The sequence below is a fragment of the Rattus norvegicus genome, chromosome 5, assembly GCF_021556685.1.
Source record: "Rattus norvegicus strain SHRSP/BbbUtx chromosome 5, alternate assembly SHRSP_T2T, whole genome shotgun sequence".
NCBI classification, from domain to species: domain Eukaryota; kingdom Metazoa; phylum Chordata; class Mammalia; order Rodentia; family Muridae; genus Rattus; species Rattus norvegicus.
Genome location: NC_141538.1, coordinates 39,168,392 through 39,181,083, shown reverse-complemented (window position 1 = coordinate 39,181,083; position 12,692 = coordinate 39,168,392). Strand labels below are relative to the sequence as shown.

The 12,692-nt window shown below is 38.1% G+C and overlaps 1 protein-coding gene across 1 annotated transcript in view; it reads left to right on the top strand.

The window, feature by feature from the left end:
• Positions 1–12,692, top strand: part of Nkain3 (Sodium/potassium transporting ATPase interacting 3) — a 679,349-nt gene that overhangs the window by 318,618 nt on the left and 348,039 nt on the right. Inside the window, 1 exon segment of the mRNA NM_001109540.2 lies at positions 10,363–10,500. Coding sequence (NP_001103010.1) covers positions 10,363–10,500 — 138 coding nt within the window.

Genomic DNA, 12,692 nt, shown 5'->3' with positions numbered 1-12,692 from the left:
AACCAAGAGAGCAGGAAATACAACCTGTATGGTAGAATATCAGCACCTAAACATTGCCTATGTACAATATAGAATATAATGATTCACTCTCTACTGTTAAAAGGGAGGAATTAGCATTATAGGTACAAGTAAGGATTTAGTTGACCTTAATGTGGAGAGATGCATGACCTTTCATTGGAGAGCCAAATTGTTTATAAGTGTCACTGTATGTATAGGAGAGATATGGCTAGAAACATGGAAACTACACAAAGACACTGTGGCTGCCTCTGAAAATGGAAGCAAGAGATCTTTCTGGGAGATGAAAAAAATCAAGGAAAGAAAATGCATTATAGAAACACCCAAAGGAATGCAGCCCCATCAGTACCCTGATTTTAGCCCACTGGGTCCAATTCTAGCATCCCGTGAGCTAATTTTGATGAAGAAACTGATAGTTGATTAATTAGCACAGATGATGTTTCTAAAAGACAGTTTCCCTCTGTTAAAAGATGAAAATGGAATAAAAGCCCTTCTGGGAATGAATGAAGAAGAGATAAGGTGTTAAACTGTGAAATATCACCCATACATATGATGTTGATTCTACAGACACCTCATGTCAGAATTTAACCTCGTTAAACAATTAGTTACATGAGTTCGGAGTGACAGATGAGGCAGGAGATGAAACGTCTCTCAGCTCTAATGTAACTTAGTAGATTCTTCATATTTTTTATGGATCTTACGGGGTAAGATGTATTTGTCCTATTTTTATTAGCAACAAGAACTTAAAATATATCTCAGGTATATGGTAGTTATGGCCATGACTGGTAACCTCAGTTTGATACCCAGAACTCACATTCTGGGAATAAAATAAAAAAGTTAAAATTCAACATAAGAATATAGTGATAAGTGCAAATGTAATTGATAATTTTAAAGATAATAGCATCTTCAAATTCTAGTTGATCACAATCTGAATAATATGAGCACAGAAACTATAGGTCATTCATATGGAGAATGAAAGTATTATGGGTGATTAGTGGATAGACAATTTTTAAATAAAGGAAGTATCAGGAGAAGTATTAGTATTAGTTGTTGGAAGGGGCAAGGGGCCTAGACTTGGCATACATCAAGAAGCCTTCTTTTGTAATCATAACTTCTTTGAAATAATATGAGAGATATGATTTCACTAAGAAAGATGTTAATTGCAGATGTTAAACCTTCTCTTTTAGGGAATATTAAATTCTATTTAATCCATTCTGATTACAGAATGCTTAGCCCATGAATTCTTAAGGTAAAAGTTAGCCACATCAGTAACAGTTGCACAGTGTGCTTTTAATTCACTTTTATAAGAATATGGCTGATTTGATGCTTTCTTATGTCTCTGTGGCAAGTGAGATCTCATTTCAGAATTTTGCATGCATCTGTCTCTAGTGAGCAATGGGACTGTTCAAAAGGAATGGACATAAAAGGACTCTTCTTTGTCTTCTGAAACCCAATGCTGTCAGATTTTTTAAAAATGGTAACATTTAGACAGGCATAATTCAACTCAAAAAATGAGATTAAAAACAAATAAGTAAAAGATAACTTCAGCTTGATTCTATAGCACTCAAGTGTTTTCTTTAATAAAATACAAAATAAGGAAAGAAAGAAAGAAAAAGAATGCATGAGCTTCCACTGTACTTGTCATATCATAAGCCTAGAAAAATGCCCAGAAACCTGTTTATATTCTAGAGGTTTTACAATGCTTTATCTAAATATAATTAATTTTCATAATTATGAACAGTATTATAAGCAATTACTCAGGATACCCAGTGAATGGTTAATGGCAATATGTGAATCGATGAACTGTGCTGTCATCATTTTTTGCACGGAAGGATGGGCAGAAATTCCCAAGTACAGACAACAGAGCCATGAAATATGCTGAAATATATTACACTACCACTTGTTATTTATTAAAACTTTGATCACTTTAGTTTTTAATTAGAGAAAGATTCATATCCATGTTTAATCATATTCTATTTGCTCCCCTACTATTACTTATGCAAACTTTCATTTAGAAACAATGTCCTTTTTAAAGAAATCTTTTTATGCTACTGAATACTTTTTAATTTCAATTTGAGAGTGGTAGGCTTTGCTCTTCTGAAAGATCTTATGCCTCTATGCTTTCTTGTTTTCTCCCCGTTTATCTAATTTTCATGACTTATGCCCTCTCTGTTCTGCTGAGACTTTTCAGTATCTACCTGACTTGGCTTCCTCACCACCCCTACCTGCTCTTTCTCCTGCCTCCTTCCCTTCTGCTCTCCTCTTGCCTGGGTTGACTTTGTTTGTGATATTTTACCGAAGTGGTGACTATCTACTCTTGCTCCTCTTAGATAAAACCACTGTCTCCTAAGTGCTGTTTTGCCATGATGATGAAAATGTTCAACAATACATGCTCAAAACATAAAGGAAACCCTGATTTGTAGCATGGTGCAATTTCCATTTTGTAAATATCCCTGCACAGTAAACACTAAGATCCCAACCTGACACCAGGAAAAGAGTACATTCAGATTGTGTAAGGTTCATATTCCCAGCAAGAGCCTGGACTTCATTATACCACTGACAGGGATACTTCTAAAGAGTATTCATAAAGTTCGTAAAGTGACTTACATATTATTTACATTTCATTTTGTGACTATGAATCTTTACTCTAGTGTCCTAGGTACTCCTAGATATTATGGCATCCAGAGAAAAATATCTGTTGGTTAACTAAATAACTAAATAGTTAAAGACAGTAGTTAGGATTATTGGAGAACTGGGTTATTTTATTTTAACACATTTTTATTGTTGCTACAGATGTTGATTTTAAACAAACTCAAATCACAATTTTATTGTAAGCCTAGTTCTGTGTCTTGTTCTTGATAGAATCCTTCCCTTACTTTTTGTTCGCCCATTTGAATATTTTAAGACAGGATCTTACAATATAACCCAAGCTTACATCAAATGTGTAAGCTTCCAGTTTCAACATTCAAAAAAATAGAAATTTAGATGTATGCAATTTTCGATGGCTTCTGTTTGTACTTTTATTTCAACCCATCTCAAGTCTATTGTTTAAGTACTCAGAAAAATAAATGCTAAAAGTGATAGAGCAGCTCAGATGAAGACAGCAGATTTCTAATAATTATCATTCATTTGCCTGCCTTCATTATGGATTTTTTTCTCATATCATAAAAGGGAATAGTAACCATGTATTATCTGACAGCAGAGAAATGAGTTTTTCTCTGTTTTAAAAGTTCACTTTAAAGGTTTCCGTGATGCATGACAGCTTTAAAATAGAGTTTCCGTTTCAGAATGAATTGCCTGTGGCTGCTCTTCAGGGTTGCTTTATGCTCAGCCTATTCATCCTATTTGGACATAAAAACAGTACATATTTATATCTCTGATGGGCCAATAAATAAAACGTTGCTTCCTTCAGGGGAAGGTTCCTGGGAACTAATTAGAAGCAGAAGCAGAGATACACAGGAGATTGAAAATATATTTCCATTGCTCTGTTGCTCTGTACTTGGGAATTTCTGCACATCCGTCCATGCAAGAAATGGTGACAACACACTTCGGAGTTAGCATGCACCTGCAATGTCTCTGTAGCTGTGTATGATTATCTTTGAGGATCAGCTCTCCTCTATTTTCCTCCCCAGCTTAAATCCCACTTACTGGATAGAGGACATCTCTTTATGTACAAAGTAATTAAACTTATTCAGGCGTACACCTGCTGCATAAGTAGAAAAATCTCCAGGGTGCCATTTGCATTTTAAAGATTTAGTTTCTCCTGCTATCAATATAGCTAATTGCTGGATCATTTTATTAGAATTATTATTTTATCAAGGAAAAATCTAGGAAAGACCTCAGTTGTATAAGATTAGTATCCAAACACATGGCAGGTGGGACTATACAATTTCTAGTTTTAGAATATAAGGAGGACCATTTGTACACGATAATAACATTGCCAGTGTTCACTCTTTGAAATTCATTGTTCAATCATAAATGATTCAAGTATGCAGTTTAATTCATTGAGGTATTGCTTTAAAATTAATTATATATAATGCAAATATAATTTTCTATGGTATTCCTAAAATTGATATGGTACCATAATTTTTATTGGGGTATTCAAAAAGACCTTACCAAATGTAATTTCACTGAAATCACAAGGCTCAAAGAACTGTTTCATACTTTTTTTCCATTAGGATCACAGACTTGGAGTAACTAAATGAGAAGGAATCTTATTGTAAAGTTTTGAGCTCTTATCTCTGCTAGGATTTGAGTGAAGATGAAGGAAAGCAGGTAGATTTGACCCAGTAATTAGTTTCCTATTGCTGTGATTAAATGTCTAAGGAAATCAACTAAAGGAAGAAAGCTTTATCTTGCTCCTAGTTTTGAAGGTCTATGATCAAGTAGTTGTTTTGTCTCAGGTCTCTGATGATTGTGATGAGTATATGCTAGAATAAAGCTGCTTACACCAAGGTAATGAAAAACCAAACATAGGGACAAAAATATATACTTCAAAATCATCACCCTAGTGACCTACTTCTTCCAACTAGAACTCACCTTTGAAATTCCCAAATAATCCACTAAGTCATGAAATTCGTCCACTGTTGAGTTACCACCCACCCCAACTATGACAAAAGTTCATGGGCACCGAGATTTTAAAACATAAGCTTGGGGATTATTCTTCCTATCCAAATCATAATTGTTTACATATAGTTCATGCAAGAAGATAAGGGTTGACTCCTGAGGCTGCAGAGCGGAGGAGACCACCAACACTGCCCACCCCTGCCCACATCCCTGGCCCAAGAGGCAACTGTATAAGGCCTCTGGGTTCCCATAGGGGAGGGCCCAGGAGCGGCAGGACCCCTGCCTGAGACACCACCGGAACCTGAAGTAAACAGACCGGATAAACAGTTCTCTGCACCCAAATCCCGTGGGAGGGAGAGCTAAACCTTCAGAGAGGCGGACACGCCTGGGAAACCAGAAGAGACTGCACTCTGCACATCCAGACGCCAGAGGAAAACACCAAACGCCATCTGGAACCCTGGTGCACGGAGGCTCCCGGAAAGAGCGGCGCAGATCTTCTCGGTTGCTGCCACAGCGGAGAGGACTTAGGCAGTACCCCACGAGCAAACTTGAGCCTTGGAACCGCAGGTAGGACCAACTTTTACCCCGCAAGAAACCTGCCTGGTGAACTCAGGACACACAGAGGCAAAATTCCTCTAGGACCAGGCACTTCCTGTGTTTACCGGAAGTCCCACACCCGCGGATCCCGGCCCGCAGCAGCTCTCTGCTCCCAAACCCCGTGGGAGAGAGACCTCACCGCCTGATCAGGTGGGCACTCCTGAGGCTGAAGAGCAGAGGAGACCACCAACACTGCCCACCCCTGCCCACATCCCTGGCCCAAGAGGCAACTGTATAAGGCCTCTGGGTTCCCTTAGGGGAGGGCCCAGGAGTGGCAGGACTCCTGCGCGTGAGACACCGCCAGAACCTGAAGGAAACAGACCGGATAAACAGTTCTCTGCACCCAAATCCCGTGGGAGGGAGAGCTAAACCTTCAGAGAGGCAGACACGCCTGGGAAACCAGAAGAGACTGCACTCTATGCACATCCAGACGCCAGAGGAAAACACCAAATGTCATCTGGAACCCTGGTGCACGCAGGCTCCCGGAAAGAGCTGCGCAGATCTTCCCAGTTGCTGCCGCCGCAGAGAGGACTTAGGCAGTACCCACAAGCAAACTTGAGCCTTGGAATAAGGTAGGACCAACTTTTCCCCTGCAAGAAAACTGCCCGGTGAACTCAAGACACAGGCCCACAGGAACAGCTGAAGACCTGTAGAGAGGAAAAACTACACACCCGAACGCAGAACACTCTGTCCCCATAACTGGCTGAAAGAAAACAGGAAAACAAGTCTACAGCACTCCTGACACACAGGCTTATAGGACAGTCTAGCCACGGTCAGAAATAGCAGAACAAAGTAACACTAGAGATAATCTGATGGCGAGAGGCAAGTGCAGGAACCCAAGCAACAGAAACCAAGACTACATGGCATCATCGGAGCCCAATTCTCCCACCAAAATAAACATGGAATATCCAAACACACCAGAAAAGCAAGATCTAGTTTCAAAATAGTATTTGATCATGATGCTGGAGGACTTCAAGAAAGACGTGGAGAACTCCCTTAGAGAACAAGTAGAAGCCTACAGAGAGGAATCGCAAAAATGCCTGAAAGAATTCCAGGAAAACATAAATAAACAAGTAGAAACCCATAGAGAGGAGACACAAAAATCCCTGAAAGAATTCCAGGAAAACACAATCAAAGAGTTGAAGGAATTAAAAATGGAAATAGAAGCAATCAAGAAAGAACACATGGAAACAACCCTGGACATAGAAAATCAAAAGAAAAGACAAGGAGCTGTAGATACAAGCTTCACCAACAGAATACAAGAGATGGAAGAGAGAATCTCAGGAGCAGAAGATTCCATAGAAATCATTGACTCAACTGTCAAAGATAATGTAAAGCAGAAAAAGCTACTGGTCCAAAACATACAGGAAATCCAGGACTCAATGAGAAGATCAAACCTAAGGATAATAGGTATAGAAGAGAGTGAAGACTCCCAGCTCAAAGGACCAGTAAATATATTCAACAAAATCATAGAAGAAAACTTCCCTAACCTAAAAAAAGAGATACCCATAGGCATACAAGAAGCCTACAGAACTCCAAATAGATTGGACCAGAAAAGAAACACCTCCCGTCACATAATAGTCAAAACACCAAACACACAAAATAAAGAAAGAATATTAAAAGCAGTAAGGGAAAAAGGTCAAGTAACATACAAAGGCAGACCTATCAGAATCACACCAGACTTTTCGCCAGAAACTATGAAGGCCAGAAGATCCTGGACAGATGTCATACAGACCCTAAGAGAACACAAATGCCAGCCCAGGTTACTGTATCCTGCAAAACTCTCAATTAACATAGATGGAGAAACCAAGATATTCCATGACAAAACCAAATTTACACAATATCTTTCTACAAGTCCAGCACTACAAAGGATAATAAAGGGTAAAGCCCAACATAAGGAGGCAAGCTATACCCTAGAAGAAGCAAGTAACTAATCGTCTTGGCAACAAAACAAAGAGAAGAAAAGCACACAAACATAACCTCACATCCAAATATGAATATAACAGGAAGCAATAATCACTATTCCTTAATATCTCTCAACATCAATGGCCTCAACTCCCCAATAAAAAGAAATAGGTTAACAAACTGGATACGCAATGAGGACCCTGCATTCTGCTGCCTACAGAAAACACACCTCAGAGACAAAGACAGACACTACCTCAGAGTGAAAGGCTGGAAAACAACTTTCCAAGCAAATGGTCAGAAGAAGCAAGCTGGAGCAGCCATTCTAATATCAAATAAAATCAATTTTCAATTAAAAGTCATCAAAAAAGATAAGGAAGGACACTTCATATTCATCAAAGGAAAATTCCACCAAGATGAACTCTCAATCCTCATCTTCGGTTGGTTTATATACAAGTGTGCAATTTCTAGGCTTGAAAGTAAAATGATGCTATCTGGTGCTAGATAGAGGAGCCTTATTTTTCATTATGGCAGCTTGCTATTTTTGTAACATGGTGATTTGGTTGAACACAATAAAGTACTGTAGTAACTGATCTCCCCTTCTTCCTAGATGAGTGAGGACATGATTAAATGTTGATGTCAGCATCCTTGAGCATATTCAGATGAGCTTCTGCTTCTGTTGAAAAGGATGCTGTGTTTGATTGTGGTCCGAAGCTTTGAAGCACTACTTGGCATCTCCTTCCTTGGAGGTCTCACTGTTTAAACATAACAGATTTGATAGCTTGTTGGTAAGGTGAGGTCCAGCTTGTCTCCACTAGGTCATCTTCATGTGAATCCGGTGGTTATACGGTTTTGTTTTAGGGATATTTCATTTTTTTAATAATGGTTTTAGCTGACATTCATGGAGAGAATGAGTCCTTAGAACTGTGCCACTAGTGAAAGGAAATCCTGTCTAGAGTATGTTTCTTTACAAAGCTGTGTCACACCATCCTTTGGGCCCTCTGCTGGAAAAGTAGAATCAAGTCTCAAATAATGCCTTTTAAATTGTATCCTCTAGTATTATAGATGTAGGACAGTACTGTATCATACCTCTGTGGATATAAAATAGCTTGTACCTGCTTTATGATACGTAGTAGTGACCGTGCTTTATCAGAGCTGTTTTTAATGATGTTGCTCAGAATGTTTTCTTTCCAGATGATGATTGAGAAGCTAATCTAAAAAAAAAATGGTGCCAGGTACCACAAGAGTAACAGAACTGTGCTGTTTTCTCGGGTTTTGTTTTTTTACTTTTTTTTTTTAATGGAGTGTGCTGGATGTCTCTACAGTTTTGTTCAGATGACTGCAGAACCTGGAAAAGCTGTTGCTGCTGTTGATGCATAACACACTGCTATTATTGGTCTTTTTATATAAATATAAATATATATATATATATATACAGATATATAATTTGAATTTTTTGAAACTTTAGCTGTGCTGTCAACTTTGGAAAAAAGTATCCCCGTTTACTGTGTTGAGTTGGCACTGTACAGAAATTAACAGCCATATTGGTCTAGAAATGTTGAACTTAAGTTTTTTCCATTTGTACAGGGGTAACACACTGTATTAAATATGTAAGGTCTTATCTACGTGGGTTTGATTACAAAAACTAATAAAGTATTCTCTAAATTTAAAAAAAAAAGAACTATATTGGGATAGCAGACAATCCATGAAACAGCAAAGCAAGTAACAATAGATAAATTTGTACATTGCAATTAATGTTAAGCAATTAGTATATTATTATATATTTTAACAAATGTCTTGTAACTTTAAAATATGTGTATGAAAGTACTACTAGCATAAGCAAAATTTGTTCTCATAGAAACAGATTTTATTATTGTTCAAATCTAGTAGAACTAGTGTTAAAGAAACAGGGTTAAAAAGCTATAACTCAGCAAGTCGAAGTGTTTGCTAAACTACCTGAGTGCAGTTACCATGAACTAAAATGTCAAAGGCGAAAAATGACTACAAGTTTTCCTATGAGCTCTCTATACCCAAAATCAAGTAATAAAACATTATTTTAAATACTAATTCATTTATGTATCATTCAAAAACTATTGGGCATCTTTTAGCTGCTCCAAACCATTCTCGGGACTGTAGACTTCACATGGAGCACAGGAGGAGGAATCCCATGCAATTTACACTGTAGTGAGCAAGGACCAGAATTATGTGATTCTTGTGGCTAATCTTTAGTGTTGATTTGACTGGATCTGGAAGCACCCTAAACACATTACTATGGGCATTTCTGTGAAGGTCTCTCTAGAGGGATTTCACCAAGAAGGATAGATCCATTTGAATGTGCTTGGTACCTTCTGTTCCATAGAATTATCCTAGACTGTTGAGTGGAAAAAGGAAAAACCTAGCTTACCATCATTATGCATCTGCTTTTGATTGTTGACCACAGATACAATGTTAGCTTCCACCCCACCCTCCTGCCTTGCTTTTATCGTCCTGATGTATTGTATTCTTCAAACCATGAATAAAATGAAACTTTCATTCTTAAATTGCTTGTCAGGTGGTTTGCAACAGCAACAAAACAAGTACCAAATAAAGTGATCTATTGGGAAGAAAAAAAAAAAGAAGATAAGGGTTTTGTTTTGTTTTCTTTTGTCCAAATTTGATACCAGTATTTTTTATTGCACACATAAAGTTATTGATATTGTTCTAAGTGTGCTGTGCTAGCTAATCACTTGTTGGAAAATAATAATTAATTTAAGACACGTTCTATGTCTGAATATTTTTCTGTAGAAAATGTGTAAATGTATGTATAATTAGGTCATGACATGAGACAGATTTAAAACTCTATATTGGAATTCAGAATATTCAAGTTACTTTATAAGTTTTGCTGAGTAAAACTGAATTAAAGAGTTTGCTGAATAGGTTCTAGCAATGGAGACTGATGGTAAAGCTCAATGTTAGAGTTCTTGTTAAACACACATGGCCATCTCAGCTTGATCATCAGCACCACATTAGAAAAACCAAAAGAAAGAAAAAAGAAAGAAAGAAAGAAAGAAAGAAAGAAAGGAAGGAAGGAAGGAAGGAGAAGGGAAGGGGAGGGAAGAGAAGGAAGAAAAGAAGAAATGAAAAGAAAGAAAGAAACAAGCAAAAAAAAACAAAGAGAAAGGAAGGATAAAGTCTACAAGCATGATTGTAATTGAATATGCAAATTCCTGCAGCTGGGAGCTAGTGAGGAATATGATATAATTGAGTCTGGATTAGCCAATAATGAATTCCATTTTGTTGCAGCTTTCAGCTTTGGAGAGGCAGATCTTTGACTTCCTCGGCTTCCAGTGGGCACCCATTCTTGGAAATTTCCTGCATATAATAGTTGTCATATTGGGTCTGTTTGGAACCATTCAGTATAGACCACGTTACATCATGGTGGTAAGTTTTTTTAATTGGTTATTTCATTTATTTATATTTCAATGTTGTCCCCCTTCCCAATCTAACCTCTGCAACCCTCCCATCCCATCCCACTCCCCTTTGCCTATTAAAGGGTGCTCTACTACCTACCCTCCCACTTCTGCCTCACCCTTTTAGCATTCTCTTATGCAGGGCATCAACCCTCCACAGGATCGAGGGCCTTCCCTCCCAGGCAATTCTCTGCTACAGAGGTAGCTGGTGCAATGGACCCATATACTTTGGTTGGTGGTTTAGTATCTTGGAGCGTGGTGTGTGTGTGGTGGTCAGGAGTCTGTTAGTTGCTATTGTTGTTTTTCATATGGGGTTGCAATCCCCTTCAGCTCCTTCAGTCCTTCCTCTAAAACTTCCCTTTGGGTCTTGGGGCTCAGTCTGATGCCTGGCTGTATCTGCATCTGTATTAGTCAGGGGCTATCTTCACTCTGTTGGATATTTCTGCTAATCTCATCTTAGTTGAGTGAGAAACCTCTCACTTCCCTGGTGTCTGGAACTTTCTAGTGGTTTCCCCATTCCCCACCCCCACTACTACATATTTCTATTCATTTTCCTGACACTCTGAATTTCTTTTCTCTCTCTTCCCATACCTGATCCTGCCTTCTCTCCCCTGCCCCTTCCCTTCTCCCTCATAGGTCCCTCCCACCCTCTACCTCCCATGATCATTTTTATTCCTCCTAAATAAGATAGAAGAATCCACATTTTGGTCTTCCTTCTTGTTAAGCTAGATATGGTCTGTGAATTATATCGTGGGTATTCCAAGCTTTTGGGCTAATATCCACTTATCAGTTGTATACCATGTGTGACCATTTGGGTCTGGGTTACATCACTCAGGATGATATTTTCTAGTTCCATCCATCTACCTGCGAATTTCATGAAGTCATCATTTTTAATAGCTGAGTAGTTCTCCATTGTGTAAAATGTATCACATTTTCTCTATCGATTCTTCCATTGAAGGACATCTGTATTCTTTCCAGCTTCTGGCTATTACGAATAAGGCTGCTATGAACATAGTGGAGCATGTGTCCTTGTTATCTCTTAGGTACATGCCCAGGAGTGGTATAGCTTGGTCTATTTCCAGTTTTCTGAGGAACTGCCAGATTGTTTTCCAAAGTGGTTGTGCAAGCTTGCAATCCCACCAACAATAGAAGAGTGTTCCTCTTTCTCCACAACTTCTCCAGCATCTGCAGTCTCCTGAGTTTTGATCTTAGACATTCCGATTGGTGTGAGGTAGAAGTCTCAGGGTAGTTTTGATTTGCATTTGTCTGATGATTAAGGATGATGAAAATTTTCTTTATTGGCTACTTGGCCATTCAAGTTTCCTCAGTTGAGAATGCACCCTATTTTTAATAGGGCTATTTGGTTCTCTGAAGTCTACTTTCTTGAATTTTTTTATGTATTTTTTTATATAAGTCCTCTATCAGATACAGGGTTAGTAAAGATCGTTTCCCAATCTGTAGATTGATGTTTTATCCTATTGGTAGTGTCTTTTGCCTTACAGAAACTTAAATTTTTTGAAGTCCCATTTGTCAATTGTTGATCTTAGATCCTGAGCCATTGGTGTTCTGTTCATAAAAATTTCCACTGTGTCAATGTGTTCGAGTCTCTTTTCCATTTTTTTTCTATTACGTTTAGCCTTTCAGGTTTTATGTTGAAGTCCTTTATACACTTCAACTTGGGATTTGTACAAACAGATAAAATTAGATAAATTTGCATTTTTCTACATTCTTGAAGTTGAACAAACACAATTTGTTAAAAACTCATTCCTTTTTCCACTGGATGGTATTGCATTTTTTGTCAAAGATCAAGTGACTATAGAAATGTGGGTTCATTTCTGGGTCTTCAGTTCTATTCCATTGATCTACCTGTCTGACTCTATACCAGTACCATATGGATTTTATCACTATTGCTCTGTAGTAGACCTTGAGGACAGGCATGGTGATACCCCTCCCCCCAGTTCTCTTATTGTTGAGAATAGTTTTAGCTATCCTGGGTCTTACTTATTCCTGATGAATTTGAGAATTGCTCTTTCTATCTCTAAAAAAAATTGTGTTGGAATTTTGATGGAGATTGCATTGAATATGTAGATTGCTTTTGGTAAGATGTCCATTTTGACTATGATAATCCTGCAGAAACATGAGAATGGCAGATCTTTCAATTGT